The 16,889-nt window shown below is 41.3% G+C and overlaps 1 protein-coding gene across 1 annotated transcript; it reads right to left on the bottom strand.

Annotated features, from left to right (window-relative positions):
• Window positions 1–769: 769 nt before the first annotated feature.
• On the bottom strand, window positions 770–14,978 carry LOC115362181 (interferon-induced protein 44-like). The gene is made up of 7 exons (XM_030056013.1): window positions 14,924–14,978; window positions 11,276–11,309; window positions 5,848–6,046; window positions 3,853–4,005; window positions 3,566–3,740; window positions 3,337–3,437; window positions 770–937 (listed from the first exon to the last, which is right to left on the bottom strand). Exons 1-7 carry the CDS (start codon window positions 14,976–14,978, stop codon window positions 770–772), a joined length of 885 nt encoding a protein of 294 aa, XP_029911873.1.
• Between the last annotated feature and the right edge of the window lie 1,911 nt (window positions 14,979–16,889).

Below are 16,889 nucleotides of genomic sequence, written 5' to 3'. Positions count from 1 at the left end.
TGGTGCCCTAGGCGAAATTACTCCCTGGCGCCCATCCATACTACCATACTCCAGTACAATATAATGCTGCACTGTGATGGTACACAATTGCTGCTGTGATTTTTGCACACTGCTGCTGTTTTTTTTGCACTGCTGTCTTATATTGTGTATATTGTATCATATAGTGTATATTGTATATTGTGTACCTTGATTTTGAATCGTCCTTCCTTATGCTGCTGCCTGTAAGACCTGAATTTCACCCTATGGGGATAAATAAAGTGTTATCTCTTAAAACCAGTAGTCGGGCCAGCTCTTTGAATCTGTTTGTCCAATCTGTCTTTATCACCAGCTGTTTTGCTTTTCCCCCGGCAGACCAAACCATGAAACAGCACACCAGCCACAACACTCTGCAAAAAAAATATCTTGTCACTGTATGTGCAGTCTAATGCTGTCACATTGAAGCAATCTCTCCTGCAGTGAGCTAGGCTGGTTCAGCAGTGAGGTTTGTTCCAGAAAACCACAGTCAGTGAGAAAGAGAGAGAGAGAGAGAGAGAGGGTGATGATCTACAGAATGAATGAAAAGAGGGAGCGGCAGCATCAAGAACCAACCAGTGCATTAGAGAAATGAAAAGTCATTTGATTTTTTTTTTTTTCATGGCAGTTATATCCTAGAGTACAAAACAAATCTACATCTCACTTCTTTTTGTTAAAAATTCCATGCATCAGTGTCAGTAGGATTATGCCATTTCTATAATGCCATGAACATCTCTGAAAGCCAAATGAAAGTCACTTAGGTTTCCATGTCGTTGATGAACTCCTCTCCAAAGTCGATGATCCGTCTCAGGACACTCAGAATCAGAGAATCAGCATCATCGTTTACGACGTTTTTTTCCTGGTAGTTCTTCACAGGAAATATGCAGTTCATTGGAATTCCCACCGAATCACTGAATTCCTCCATCTAAGTAGAAGGTAATGAAAGTCACGGTTGATTTCAAGAATTGCTCTTTGGTCAGATACTGAGATTGCTTGATTGAACCTACAGTTACAGTCAGGTCCATAAGTATTAGGACAGTGACACAACATTCATAATTTTGCCCTTGTACACCACCAGAGTGGATTTGAAATGGAGTAACCAAGATGTGACTGAAGTGCAGACTGCCAGATTTAATTTGAGGGGCCAAACAAAAATATGGCATTAACCTTTTAGGAATTACAGCCAGTTTTATACACTGTCACCCCATTTTCAGAGGCTCAAAAGTCATTGGACTCTTGACTAAAAGCAGTTTCATGTCCCAGTGTGGACTTCATTCCAAGTGTTTGCGTTTGCATTTGTTAGCTGTTTAGCAGAATCCTCAACATGTGATCCACAGAGGTGTCTATACAGGTGAAGGAGGCCATCATTAGGCTCAAAAAGCAAATAAAACCTATCAGACAGATAGCAACAACTTTAGCAGTCAAATCAACAGTTTGGTAAATCCTGAAAAAGAATGAATGCACTGGTGAGCTCAGCAACACCAAAAGGCCTGGAAGACCACAGCAGACATCTAAAGTGGATGACTGAAGAATGTTTTCCCTGGTGAAGAAAAAGAATAGGGAGGGTCAAAACACTGTGGAGGAGGCAGGACCTTCACTGTCCAAATGTACAGTCAATAAACATTTGTGAGAAAATAAATACAGAGGGTTTACAGTGAGGGGCAAACCACTGGTGTCACTCAAGAACAGCAAGGCCAGATTAGATTTAGCAAAAAAAAAAAAAAAATCTAAAAAAGCCTGGCTGATTCTGGAAAAAGGATCTCTGGACAGATGAAATGAAGATGAACTTGTTCCAGAATGATGGGAGGAAAGAAATGTGGAGAATGAAAGGAGCAGCTCAGGAGCCAAAGCAGACCACATCATCTGTCCAGCATGGAGGAGGCAGTGTTATGGCATGGGCAGGTATGGTTGCCAGTGGAACTGGATCACTGGTGTTTACTGATGATGTGACCGCTGATGGAAGCAGCAGGATGAACTCTGATGTTTATAGGGCTTTACTGTCTGCTCAGATTCAGACACATGCCACTAATCTGACAGGACGGAGCTTCACAGTGCAGATGGACAGGGACCCAAAACACACTGAGAAAGCAATCCAGGAGTTACTGAAAGCAAAGAGGTGGAATATTCTTCAGTGGCCGAGTCAGTCCTCAGACCTGAACCAGCTGAGCTGCTTCTCACCTGCTGGAGACCAAACTGAAGGCAGAAAGACCCACAAAGCAGCAGCAGCTGGAGGAGCTGCAGTAAAGGCTTCAGAGCAGCTCAAGGGAGGAAACTCAGAGTTTGGTGATGTTGTCCATTGTCCATGGACAATGGGGTGACAATGTATAAAACTGGCTGTCATTCCTAAACGGTTAATACCATATTTTTGTTCAACCCTTTAAATTAAAGCTGAAAGTCTGCACTTCAGTCACATCTTGATTACTCCATTTCAAATCCACTGTGGTGGTGTACACGGGCAAAATTATAAATATTGTGTCACTGTCCTAACTGTGTATTATATTCTAATCAAGGTTATAAAATCTACACTCCTGATCAAAATCTTAAGACCAGTTGAGAAATTGCAAGAATTTACATTTTGCACTGTTGGATCTTAAGAAGATTCTAAGTAGAGCTTCAAAATGCAAAAAGGTGTTGCAGGGGGCATCCCTCATGACTGAAGGCCGTCGTCTGTGTGGTGATGACTGGGTTTTTCAACAGGACAACGCTGCAGTTCACAATGCCCGCCTGACAAAGGACATCTTCCAGAGAAATAACATCACTCTTTTGAACCATCCTGCGTGTTCCCCTGATCTAAATCCAATTGAGAACATTTGGGGTTGGATGGCAAGGGAAGTTTACAGAAATGGCCACCAGTTTCAGACAGTGGATGCCCTCCGTGAAGCCATCTTCACCACTTGGAGCAACATTCCCACTAGCCTCCTGGAAACACTAGCATCAAGCATGCCGAAACCAATTTTTGAGGTGATTACCAAGAAAGCTTTTTTGCCTTTGCCATCAGGAGGTCATGACAGTGTGGATACCTGGCAGAAAATGACACTGAAACCATTTTTGCCAAGATTTGGGCTTTTAAAGGCAGTGGTCTTAAACTTTTGATCAGCTGATAAACAGCCTATTTCAGTTTAATGGTTGTTTGCAATAAATTGCTTACTCTTTTTTTTTTTTTTTTTCTCACTCCCATTTCTTTTTGCATTTTGAAGCTCTACTTAGAATCTTCTTAAGATCCAATAGTGCAAAATGTAAATTCTTGCAATTTCTCAACTGGTCTTAAGATTTTGATCAGGAGTGTATATGCAGTCTAATGTAAAATTACGAGTAGAAACTCACCGTTTTCTTCAGGTACTTGCTCTTATAGACATTCTTCAGATCTTTATGGATCTCTGTGCAGGCTGAATCAATGTTGGTGATGACAGCCAGCTGGGGAATTCCTGCAGATACACAACAGGAAACTGTTCAGTCCTTTAAGAATACAGTTTTCAAGGTAACACTGACTAATCTCAATGTGGCACCACAGCTTTACACACAAACTAATGAACATCCTGATGTTTGCTCTTACCCAGGTCACAGGCTGTCCTTCTGATGTCCTTTATCTTCTTCACATGGTCTTCTTCCTGTTGAGCTGCTGTGTCAGCAGGTACAACATACACCAGAACCTGAACTTTGTCATTTACAGTTGGTTCTGCGTTGTAATACTGACTGTCATTTGACGACAGTTTAGATCCAGGATTGAACTAGAAAACAATGCAAAATCCATGTAAGTAATGATGTAAACAGAATTTTTGCTAAAAATGTTTCTGTGAGAAAAGAGGCTTTCATCCCAAAGCTGCAATGTGTTAATTTTACCCTGTAACCGTCTCTCATATGTCCCTTCATGGCCAGTTTGATGTCTTCTGGATGGACTCCACTGTCCTCCCCCATCTGAAGACCCAGAGTGTCATTGAAGACAAAAGGGTAGAAGTCTCCAGGCTGTCCTTTTTGGATTTTGTAGGTCTTGTACTGTAAAACACAGGAGTGACAGTGCTGCTGTTAGACAGAGCTGCTGCCTGGTGGGTCAGGACAGTTTTTGTCTGGAGGGTCGGCTGCTATTAGAGACGACTCTAAGTAGCTTTTGTCAGTATCAGGTGAAATAAATGCAAATGATATAATATCAGGTCTATGTGTGATAGACTTTGAGTTTTAACCGGTGTGTTATTAGATATGGTGTCAGCAGTGTCAAATGAACTTGGCAGCAAATAAGAACCAAACATCAAAATATCCTCCAGAGCAGGATGGAGCTGCTCTGCCTTATTATTCTGGCATTTTCTGGATGAGATTCAGCATCTAATTTAAAGGGTTAACAGATGTATTACCTGAAGCCAACAGGAAAAACAGGCAATTTTAAGTCAAAACTCTGAACATAACCTGGCCAGGAGCAGGTTATGTTGTTAGCATATGTTACCATGGCGATGAAGCCGGGTCAAAAGAGAGCCGTCATCGTAACACGTCAAACTCTGGCTTTAGACTCAACACACCTTGCTCACCCGGTAATGTCTCTTGGTAGTGCAGAGCTCAGGTGTGTGTCAGTCCTGTCTGCCCTCCCCAGTGTTCCCCTCAACCAATCCTGTGTCCTCCTGTCTTGTATTCCAGCCCCTTCCCCAGGTGTGTCTTGTTTCCTTGTTAGTTCCTTTTGTATTTAAGTCCTGTCTTCAGTTTAGTTTTTTTTTTTTTTTTTTTTTTAGTCCTTGGTCATTTTCATTACTGCGTGTGATGCACACGTTCCAAGTGTTTTAGTTTTCTTGAGTTTTGTAAATATTCTTGTTTTCTTCAAGCCTCTTTGCCTGCCACCTCCTGCATTTGGGTTCTACCTGACTCCACTTGTAACACAATCTCCCGTCCCCTTTAACAGCCAGGTGTGTCACACCTTGGTGGGCTGCTGTTCTAATGGTGGATTCTCCAGGTAAGAAGGAAGGAGACTGAGTGAAAGCTCACGAGCAGATCATCTACAGCGACAGCAGGACTCCATCTGAGCTCCCTGAGGTGAAGCAGCGCCCCTGTGTGTGGGACAAACAGAGCGGATGCTCGCCGGCGCCCCCTATGTAGGCCACCATTGCTGTTTGATAATGAGCTTCAGACAGCAGAGAAAAGTGCAGCACTGACCTCAGAGCTGCTGTTTGCTGCTCAGTCACTTTGAGCAACGCAGCAACACTGCAGCTGAGCTCAGATCATTTTCAGAGCAACACGCCCATGGAGCTCAGAGGGACACAAGACACTTTGCTGTTCCACAAGGGGGCGCTGGACGGGGAAATGACAACTGAGCTGCTTGGGAACTCGAAAAGAGACTTGAGTTGTGCTTGTCGACACTTTGCGCCGGGTTTAAGATCGGGCCCTGAATGTTTATCCAGAGATCTTTAAGAACATGCTTCCACAGATAAAGATTAATGAAGTTAATTAAAAACGTTCAAAACCTTGAAACCACTTCTGATTAATAAACAGTCTATAATGGTTATTGGAAAATAGCAGCATGAAGAGCTACAGTTTAATTTCTATCTAAATCATTAACAACATATCAGAGCTATATGACTGTTAATGACGTCAAACATTCAGAAAGCGCTCGTTGGGCGAAGGGGCCAAGACTAGATGGAGATGTTAGGCAGAAATGTGACCATTAGAGCTGCTGTTCACAGAGCTGAGGTCAAAACAGCTGCTTTTTAAATGGAGCTGCCCTCCAACTGTACACCAGGTTTTCACCTCTTAGTTTAATTTTGCTAAATGTCTTGCTGCAATATATCTATACTTGGGTGTGCACTTCAGACATGTGGCTGTTGCTGAGTTTATTGGTGTGATAAAAGGTGTTCATACCGTCCTGGAGGGACATGGACCAGAGTTTGCCTCGACCAAAGCTCTGGTTGTGATTCTGCCTTGTAAGACACTGTCAACAGAGCTGATGAAACTGGATTTTCCAGCTCCAACTGGACCATAAAGCAGGACTCTCAGATGCTGGATGTCGTCTCTGTAGGGTTTGTAATTCTTCACATACTGCAGCTCTCTGTCTTTGTCTCTGTTTAACAAAGAAAAGACTTCAGATCACATGAAGGTGAGATTAAATCAGTTATTCAGATGGTGAATATATTATTTGGTTCTCATTACAGACCACCAGGAAGTTCAAGATAGACAATAAAAATATATTAATCTGTAGATGAGTTAGCCTGCAACAAACACTGAAGAAACCCAGAACATTAACAAACAAACAGTCACAAAAAAGGATCTCCCAACACTTGCTACAGTTAGCAAACTAGCTGAAAAAGACATGGAATAAACTGTCAAATCCACAAACAGGCTGAAGAATTGTAATATAAGTGTATCAGAAAGGAAAGCCCTGAATGAATTTCAAAATAATCCTAAAATTGTGGTGAGACGGGTTGATAAAGGAGGAGCTGTGGCAATACAAAACACATTCCTGACTTTAGTCTGTTTAAAGGACTTAACCACAGAGTGTTTTTTTTTAAAGGTGGGGATCCAGCACACTGTAGTACATTTTTCAGTGTTAGAATATCGTTGCTAAAATCATGTCTGCCTGGAAAGTCACTGAGCCTAGGGCATGGGAATTGAACAAAGAGGCTCTTTATCGCAAGGTGAAGGTGAAGGTTTTATAACAATTTTGATGATAGCCAGTTATATCCAAATGTATCTGGTCACAAACATCCTTCATACGGTAGGGTGAAGAGGCATCTTCACATGCCCTTTTTCCACAAGAAAGAACCTGGCTAGTTTGGAGCTGGTGCTAGAACCGCTGCTTAACTGGTGCCAACGAAGAACCGGTTTGCTTTTCCACCAGCCTAGAGCCAAGTGGAGCCAATTCAGAGCCACGTCATGACGTCATCGGAAAACGTGATGACGTGGGTGCGCGAGACACTCGCTCAGAATCACAATAACCATCATGAATGAATGAATGAATGATACTTTATTAATCCTTCACAGGAAATTACATTGTCACAGCAGCTTCATTACTTCAACACATATAAAACTGCACACTCATACAATACAGTGGCTGCAGCGTCTCTGTCTCTGTCCGCCCGTCCTGTCCTGAAGCCGGTGAAACTGATCAGTGAGTCGGGGATGATGTTCGTGAGCCGCGTCTCAGTCAAGCATATAATGCTGCTTTCCCCATACAGTTTGTGTCCATATAACGCTACTTTCCCGATACAGTTTCTGGCCCCGGGTGGAGCAGGATCTGGATTTATTAGCGATTCAAATACTGCTTGTGTCTTTACAAGCCTACATTTCAATACAGAGGCGAAAAACACAATTATTGTCGGCTACCCGTTGGATTTGTGATCGGAACGAATGACAGCTATGTTTAGTTATAAAACGGGTGCCTCTCATCCTTAAATGTAATTTGCTGAGCCGCGTTCCATGCCGTTGTAAAATCAGTATAACCCACGGCTTCTCGGGGATTATTGTTTATGTTTATAGCGTTCGCAGTTCCTGTTTTGTTTTGTAACCCCGCCCACCAATGACGCGGTGGGTCGTGTCATCGGTTCTTTCTCTGGCTCCTGTTTAGCCCCTGCTCGGAGTCGGTGCTTGCCTAGCACCAGTTTGGAACCAGTTTGGAACCAGTTTGGCCCCAGCTTGGGCGGTGGAAAACCAAAAAACTGGTGCTAAGTCAGGCACCGGCTCCGAACCAGCCCTGGTGGAAAAGGGGTAACAGAGTCTCATATCACGAATACCATGTAGATATGATTGCCTCTTCTTTGGATCCCCCTTGCATTTGGCCAAGGCAGTAAAATGACTGTACTCACAGAGAGTTGGGACATGTACAATACACAGAGGTGGAGCCTTCTTTTTCGTGGCTTCAGCAGGGTTGCAAGCTTTTCCTTTTTTCATGATTTGTCTGTAATTTGACTGACTCACTCACTGACCGACTGACTAGCTGTTTCAGAGAGGCACTACCTTCAGTGTGAGTGGAAAGAGCAGATTTATCATGTGTGCATCAATTAGATTACAGTTTTGTTTTGTTTTTTTCGAATGCTTGAACTCATTTTGCAAATGCTTTGCTCACTGTGCCAAAACTCTAAACACAAGCAAATAAGACACAACACCTCCCAGGGGGCCCTTCCAACCAGTGTATTTCAGTAAAACCAGCCCTCATCCCCGAGTCTCGGGGGCCCCCTATCAGCTCGGGGCCCCAAGCAGTTGCCTGCCTTGCCTGTGCAGCTGCGACTCTGCATTCACATTTATGGCAAACTGAAACATTCTCATCAAAACTTAAAAATCCTTTGTCAAAATGTAACTCTGATGACAAAAGGATACACATTTCCATCATATGAACACACTTTCACATCAGCACCAACACAATAACATGCTTAACACAGGGGCACTCTCAATTAGTGCAGTTACAAAGGGCAAGAGATCTGTCATTAAAAGCAACAGGGATCAACAGGCATCAATATATATCCTAATATATCATTTCATTAGTCAATATAATGCAATGCAATACAATAATCTCTGATTTGACATTCATTCTGGTTCATTCTGGTTCATTCTGGTTCATTCATTCATTTCAAATTAATATAAGCACCCAACACCAGACTTTAAGTCAGAATACACACTCAATAAGTAGCGCTAGCCGCTAAGCTAACGGTCCCTTTGAAATATATGGAGACGGCTAGGCTAGTGGCTACAAACATAACAAACAGTCACCAGTTCACTTTTCAGTTCAGTTTTACATCACGACATCAGGCACACTCACGACGGAGAACAGCGGTAAGCGGCTCCAAAAGGTTAGGGCTCGTCACGGTGAGTATGAAGCGATATATCAACAAAGAAACTGTTAAGAACTCCAAACCCACCGGCAGCAAACTGTCACAACCGGCTGCCGTTTGCACCTGGGCTACAATACAAATTCACTAAGAGCACAGAAATGAAAATTACACAAATCTTAAATGCCACTGTGTGTTTCATCTAGCCAATGACAGGCAGAATAATAAGAATCACTTTATTGTCATAGTCAACAACAAAATTAAGTAATAGGGTAAGGTTGCCCTGTTGTATGGTCCCTTGGTCTCCTGCACAGCAGGCAGAGACGCTAACTGCTTTGCCATTGGGGCTTTTGTTTTTTCATCTGAGTTTGGGCTCATTGTCCATTCATGTTGATAAGTTACGACAAAATACAAAGTCTGATCGGTTTGAAAATTGACTCGCCGCTTCTTCTCCGCAAGATGCACATTGTTCGTATAGGATGATAAACTAATCATAAAAATAAAGCTAAAAAAAGATCCGCGGCTTTTGAGGAAAGATCCGGGGCTTAAGCCCCAAAAGCCACCCCCCCGCACCGTGCCTGCCGTTAATGAGTACGTTTACATGCACACCATATTCCTGTTTTAACCGGAATATTCGCAATATACCGGTTGCGCACGTGTCATGTAAACACGCACCGAACCCGATTAAGGTCATATTCCGGTTGGAGAGAATTTCGAATAAGCCCCCTGGAATATTCCTGTTCCAACCGGAATACTGTGCCATGTAAACACCTTAGTCGGAAAACTCCCCGAACCGGAATATTCAGTCGCGTCTGCGCATGCTCGACTCGCAAGGAATCCTGGGGCGTCTTTGTTGCTATGGTTACTGCAAGCGGTGAAAACGACCTGGCGAACAGCATGGCGAAAAGCAGCAAGAGTCAACATTTTTGGAGTGAGGAGGAGACTGCAATCTGCCTTCAGCTACTGAAAGATTTCAATATCATGGAGTATATCGATGGGAGAAAACATAGAACTAGCGAGAGCTTCTTCTTCTTCTACTGCTTCTTCTTCTTCTGTATTTCTAGCAGACCAGACGCCTATACGCCTGCTGCTGCCCCCCGCGGCTGAGTGTCACATTACGTCAGAGAGTGGAATACGCCAAAACACGGGGGCATGCCAAGTAACATGTAAACGGAATATTCCAGTTGCCGCGGCGCAGTTACCTTAACCAGAATATTGACCCGAACCAGAATATGGTGTGCATGTAAACGTAGTCACTGTTGTGCCACAGGTGAGGTGGAGTCCCTCTGAATGCAGGCCAAGTCGCAAACAGCGACAGCTGCTGTTGGGGGAGGGCTAGATCGTCTCACAGTGGAGGGATGAGGAGTGTCATCTCTTGCTGCATTTACTTGCACTCGGACATTTGAGTTTCGTGCTTGTAATTCTCCGAACAGCCACAATTAAAATAAATAAATAAATAAACTGTCTGAAACTGGGGTGGCAAGGCATTTTTAGAGGTGGCAGTTGCCACCCCATGCCACCCTGATAGATCCGCCAATGATGCACAGTATCTATGCACAGGATCTCCTGTGCTCTGTTAGGGTTCGGCCACAAAATCTCATCCACATTGCATACGATGTCTTCATCTGCCTCTTTCTCTCACCGCCTCCATGCTTGCAAAGTCCTCAACATGGCTGACCTGGGGTCTGTTTGTAGAGCTTCGGCCCTGACTGACTGCTGTTCAGTTTTCTAAGTAAGTGTTTTCATGTGTGTGTCTCAGGTTTTCTAATTACCCGATGTGTTTTATATTTTGAACATAAGTGTTTTCCCAATGGTAACCACATGATTTCCTTTTTGAGCGAGGTGTCTTCTGTATGAAATAGTGTCTAGTGTTAAGGAGGAAGTGTGTTGCAGAATTGCAAACACAGTTCAAAGCAGCACATGTGTCTGAGGTGTGGCCACGCTGTGTTTAAGGTTTAGTTACAATGGGCTCTATTTTCACAGACCTGGTGAGGCGGGGGTGCAGTGCAGTGCAGCTTCACCAACTGGGTGTGGCCAGGTGGATTTTGCAAGTTTGGCATGTTGTGCGCCATGGCGCACGGACTCCGCTGTCACTCCTACCGGTGCAAGGGAGGAGAGAAGGCGTGGAGTGGGTTTGAAACAGCCGTGGAGTGGGTTTGAAACAGCCGATTCACTTTAAACCAATCAAATGAGCCCCTGTCCTCGCCTTAAAATGAACGTTTACACAACTGACATGGAGGTCTACTGCCACAGGCGGAGAGGAGCCGGTGTAGTGGAAGGTTGGCTGACCGGTGCACAGTGGGCACACGTCACTTATGAAGCCCAACTCAATTTATGAAGCCCAACTCAACTCACTATCCAAGCCCCTAAATCAGTTTGTAAACCACTTTATTAAAGATGCTGAAACACCGCTGTGGTCTCATGTACGTCTGGAGAAACAGTCACTAAGCACCGTGTTGCACAGTTTCTGCCATTTTGAAAAGACTAAAACACAGAGAGCACCACAGATACATTAGTTTGGTACTTACCTCCATGGTATTTCCCTCCATGGCTCACTAAAAGCTGAGAAACAAATTGCACATGTTGGTTAAGACGTCAGCAGTGTTTCACAGAGACACCATGCAGCCACTTGTTATTCTCTGTGAGTGATCAGTTAATCAACACTGAGTTTTAAAATGTTGTGTCTTACCATATGTGGAAATGAAATCTCCCATTGCTGGAAAATAACACATTAGATCAACTTAGATCTTATAGTTGAATGAACAATTTATTCATTGCCTAAAATCAAACTGTAATCATGACTCTGAGACTTAATAACTTGATTGAAAAAGTTGAATATTTCAAGTTGTATTACACTTGAAGCTCAAAATGAGTTGAATGGATCATGGCTTTGTGCATTATCACTGGAGAAAGTGAATATATATGGTACAACATGAAAATGTTTCTATAGTGATTAGTTAAATCCAACATTATAATAACAATTTATAAATAAAATAAAAGCATCTGCAGTTTTGGTTTCATTCTGTGAGAACTCTAAGTTAATAAAAGTCACTGATTCAATTAAAGTCTGACAAAAAAAAAATAATTCTCTTACCTTTAAACGTGGAAGTCACACCAGTTTTCAAATCACCACCGAAAGAAATGATCTGCTGTGTCCAGGTGTCTCTTCCCGTTTGAAATGATCCCATTTCCTCAGTGACTGAAGGTATTAATCACTGCATTAATATGAAGACAAAACACTGAATTCTAACAATAGAAACAACAGTACATCTGTCTGTGTTTTACTACAAAACCTGAGGAGAACAAACTGAGAAAAAACCAACCTGTGCTGCTGTCGAGCTGGGAGAGAGTGCAGTGTGTTGATCATGTAGCTCTGCCTTCTCACACTGCAGTGAAAAGTCTTGTGACTTACAAGAAATCCTCCAGTTTCCTGTCGAGTCACAGCCCGACTCACTTTCAGTTTCACTGCAGAATGAAATGACTGAGACACTGAGAGTGAAACTAAAGGAGAGTGTAAACAAAGGAGGGGAAAGGGATGTCTGGTCAAATAAACACAACATATAACAATAATAATTATAATCTTTATGCGTATGGCACCTTTAAAAACAGCTCACAGAGTACTCTGACAGACAGAGCAAAAGCAGAATAACCAGAAAGAAAAATGACAACAGGAAGGAAGGTAAAACCAAGAGAAAGTGAAAACAGGAAAACATGCAATGTCCTGCAAAACAGAAGGACGCTGAAGGATAAAGACACTGAAAGAGAGAAAAAGGCAGGAAAAACAAACAAAACAGCAAATATAACATATATATAACATAAATATAACCTAAATATAAGACCCCCTCAGCTCTTCTTATTACTGTTAGTAGCAGTAGTAGCAGTGGTGGCAACAAAGGCAGGATTAGTATCAGTAGTATTCATTATTTTGCATTTATTTTGTATTTTTCCCCCTTTTCTGTCCTGTGCTCTTTCTCTTTGCACACCAAAGGGAAAACACCCTGTGTATTATCTGGGCTCATCGATCACTAACAGCCTCTGAGGCCATTAAAGAAACCACAGGGCGGGTCCCTGTGCTGAAGAACAGTCTGCAACTTCAACAGTTTCTCTGCTCCAGGATGATTTCTGAGGGTTCTGGGGTAAAACCAGTCATCAGGCCGGCTCTTTGAATCTGTCTGTCCAATCTGTTTTCATCACCAGCTTTTTTGCTTTTCCCTGTCAGACCAAACCATGAAACAGCACACCAGCCACAAAGACAAACAAACTCAGTGTAAAGAAAGGGAATTCATTTACAACGTAAAAATAATGAAGCTCTAGTTTGATGTATCTTCAGGGTGAACCAGGGCCAACATAACAAACATCACATTGCCAAGTGATCACTGTCACCGAACAAAACCAAACGACAGAAACTTCCCTCCCTGCCTCAAACTGTAATCATAACTCTGAGACTTAATAACTTGATTGAAAAAGTTGAATATTTAGAGTTGTTACACTTTAAGCTCAAAATGAGTTGAGAGGATCATGGCTTTGTGCATTATCACTGGTGAAAGTGAATATATATGGTACAACATGAAAATGTTTCTTTAGTTAAATCCAACATTATAATAACAATTTATAAATAAAATAAAAGCATCTGCAGTTTTAGGTTTCATTCTGTGAGAAATAGTGGTGAAAATATTCAGAAATTTAAATAAACTCTTAAAGCTAAGCTAATAAAAGTCACTGATTCAAATGAATTTAAAAAAGTTTGTCTTACAGTGAAGTTGGAAAGTCACACCAGTTTTCAAATCACCACCGACACTGAAAATGAAAATCAAAGAAGCAGCTTAAAGAAATGATCTGCTGTGTCCAGGTGTCTCTTCACATTTGAAATGATCCCATTTCCTCAGTGACTGAAGGTATTAATCACTGCATTAATATGAAGACAAAACACTGAATTCTAACAATAGAAACAACAGTACGTCTGTCTGTGTTTTACTACAAAACCTGAGGAGAACAAACTGAGAAAAAACCAACCTGTGCTGCTGTCAAGCTGAGAGAGAGTGCAGTGTGTGGATCACGTAGCTCTGCCTTCTCACACTGCGGTGAAAAGTCTCATGACTTAAAAGAAATCCTCCAGTTTCCTGTCGAGTCACAGCCCGACTCACTTTCAGTTTCACTGCAGAGTGAAATGACTGAGACACTGAGAGTGAAACTAAAGGAGAGTGTAAACAAAGGAGGGGAAAGGGATATTTGGTGAAAAAAAAACACAAAATTTAAACACATGAACACACAGAAATTCAAACTCTCATGTCTAACCAGATGCAGATGTTCACATATTAAACATCTGGTCGTCAATCCCAAACAGACTGGGATGTACCAGGCCTTTATTGGAGGCAGGTTTCATTTGTGAGCCTTTAATTCTGGTTCCCTCAGTCTGAGAAGTTTATTTGCTCATATTTTAGTAGGAAGCCTCCTGCTATATAATCGTCTATCAGCTGATTAACCAGCTATCGACTTTTCCTGCTTAAAACTGTTGTTATTTTATTGCCTTTAAAAATCGTCCCCTTTAAATTAGGAAAAGTCATGAAACATGAAGCCAAAAAAAGGTTAATGATATCTTTAGAGACGTTAAATATTAAACGTTTCACAAAACTCCATCCACTTCTCCCTTACCTTCACCTTCACTCTCTGCCACAGGTGCAAAGAGGACTAAATTATTTGACTTCAGGGAAAGTTTTAGTGGTGAAGTTTTACTCAAGTACAAAGTAACTTATTTTAATATTTACTCTGTGTAAAAGTTACTCAGTTACTTTTCTTTTCTTCAGCTGTGTGGCTGGCAAGGAGCACGAGGTGGAGCTCTGCCAGGCGATGCAGACAAGGCAAAACGTTGTATAAAGAATGTCATAATAATTATTTTTTAATTTCACATCAGCATTATGAAATAAAGTGTATTAACAAATTAAAATCAAAACATGGAATAAACATTGCATACATATTTTTAAAAATGGAATTAAAAATAAGATTGACATAACATGAAGTGCATTAATACAAAAAATAAATAATAAACATGAAATAAAAAGATTTAAAAGCTGAAATAAAAAAAAAAAAAAAAAATCTAAATTAAAATCTAACATGCCAACATGTCACCGTGATTAAACCACAAGAAAACAAGGTGGAACAAAACTGTGTGTGTCCACCCCCTGCCAGCTCCATGGCGGTGTGGGCGGGGCAGGTCCCAAGAAGTTGTTCCATGGTTGGTTAGAAGATCCTCATCGTCACGCGGTGTGTTTGATTTGTGGCTCACAGACGAGGGATAATTATCAGATTGGCTTCTGCCACCGGTCGACTGGTCCCTGCTGCTGATGGTTCACATCACGCTGGTGTCCTCTCTTTGTGTTTGAGTTGTTTTGAGTTGTTAAATGACTTCATCATTTTCTCCTCCTCAACAGCCTTTAAAAAAAAAAAAAAAAATATGACCTTTCAACCCAACCACCACCCCCCAGTGGGGATGTTTTTCTTATGTTTTTCTTCTCTTTTTCTTCCTGCTTTTTTCTTTCTTTTTATGTATAAAACTTTTCTGCTTTTCTCCTTTTTCTTTTTCTTCTTTTTCTTTTTCCCCTTTCTATTTCCTTTTTTCCTTTTTTTAATTTTTATTTTTGTAAAGTGTAAATGGAATGAATAGGTGGTGGCAACATGTAACAAATACACAATCCTCCACAGTAACACACACAACAGTAACAGCCACAAGACAAAAAATCAAAACAGAACAAAAGCTAACAAAACCGTGCCATGCAAAAAGACAACACTAAAATAATAATAATGATAATGACACCAGCAACAATATACAGCAAGGCTTACAGAGACTCCATGTGCGTTCTTTAAGAGAGTAACATGAACCGTTCACAGAGATGATTTGGTCTCAACAGCCTTTATTGTTTCAGTGTTGTTGTTTCACCTGTAGATGTGTGTAGGTTCATAGGCTGTGGATGTGATGTTGTCTGTGCTCGACAATGTGCCGCCACAGCTGTGCACACTCTCTGAACTTGTATGTACATTACATGCATACAATACATATAGAATACATATATAATATAATAATATAATACATATACACTGCCTCACTAAGCATGTTAACCTCAAATGCTGGGCTGAAGGATCTGTGCGGAAACATGTGAGCCAGTGAACGGGTGAAATGTGAGGATTTTGTCCTCCTTCACTTGACATTTTGTGCTACCTTTTTACACTTCTGGAGGATTGGATTTTAGGTGTCACCTTGTTGACGTGCAGCCCTCTCTCCCCCCCTTCTGATGTCTGATGCCCCTGTTCAAAAATAACTCCCTGCTGCGTCCCGGCTGTGTGTCCCCCTCAGCCCGCCAGGAGCACTGAGCACACAAATTGTTGCACCTTTTAAAAAAAATTGTTTACAGCAAATAAGCGTTTGAATTTTAGAGTGAATAAAACAAAACCAAGTAAAGGGCTGTTGTTGCAGCCCTCGATATGGAGGCATTATAGTCCAGTCATTTTATGAAAAAACCTAGGACAAATTGCAAGAGAAGCAAACTCAACTGATTTTGTATCCTCAGTTTGTCCTGAGTGAGGGAAAAAAAGTCCCAAGAAATCCCATTGGTGGAAAGTTTTGAAAATCACCTATTTATGACCACATATTACCAAAAACACTGTTTTTAACACACAGGGGAAAGGGGTTCAAAATTTACTTTCAGATATCACTATAAAAATTCACAAGGTGATTACACACACAAAGACAAGAAAAAAAGTCAGTTACAAGTTCTTTGAATTATTCTGTTTACACATGCATATCACACATTATCTGATTTGATATGCGCTAATAAGGAATATAAGGAATAAATGCCAGAAGAGACATTTAAACAGTGAATTAAAAGGTTACTATATATATAGTAACCTTGAATTAAAAGGTTACTACATAACAGTGAATTAAAAGGTTACTGTATATATAGTAACCTTTTAATTCACTGTTTAAATATCTGTTCTGGCATTTATTCCTGATATTCCTTATTAGCGTATATCCAATCAGATAATGTGTGATATGCATGTGTAAACAGAATAATTCAAAGACCTTGTAATTGACTTTTTTTCTTGTCTTTGTGTGTGCAATCAACTTGTGAATTTTTATAGTGATATCTG

This window comes from Myripristis murdjan, chromosome 7 (genome assembly GCF_902150065.1).
Source record: "Myripristis murdjan chromosome 7, fMyrMur1.1, whole genome shotgun sequence".
Classification (NCBI taxonomy): domain Eukaryota; kingdom Metazoa; phylum Chordata; class Actinopteri; order Holocentriformes; family Holocentridae; genus Myripristis; species Myripristis murdjan.
The sequence above is the reverse complement of the archived record's forward strand: the minus strand, read 5'-3'. Positions and strand labels throughout refer to the sequence as shown.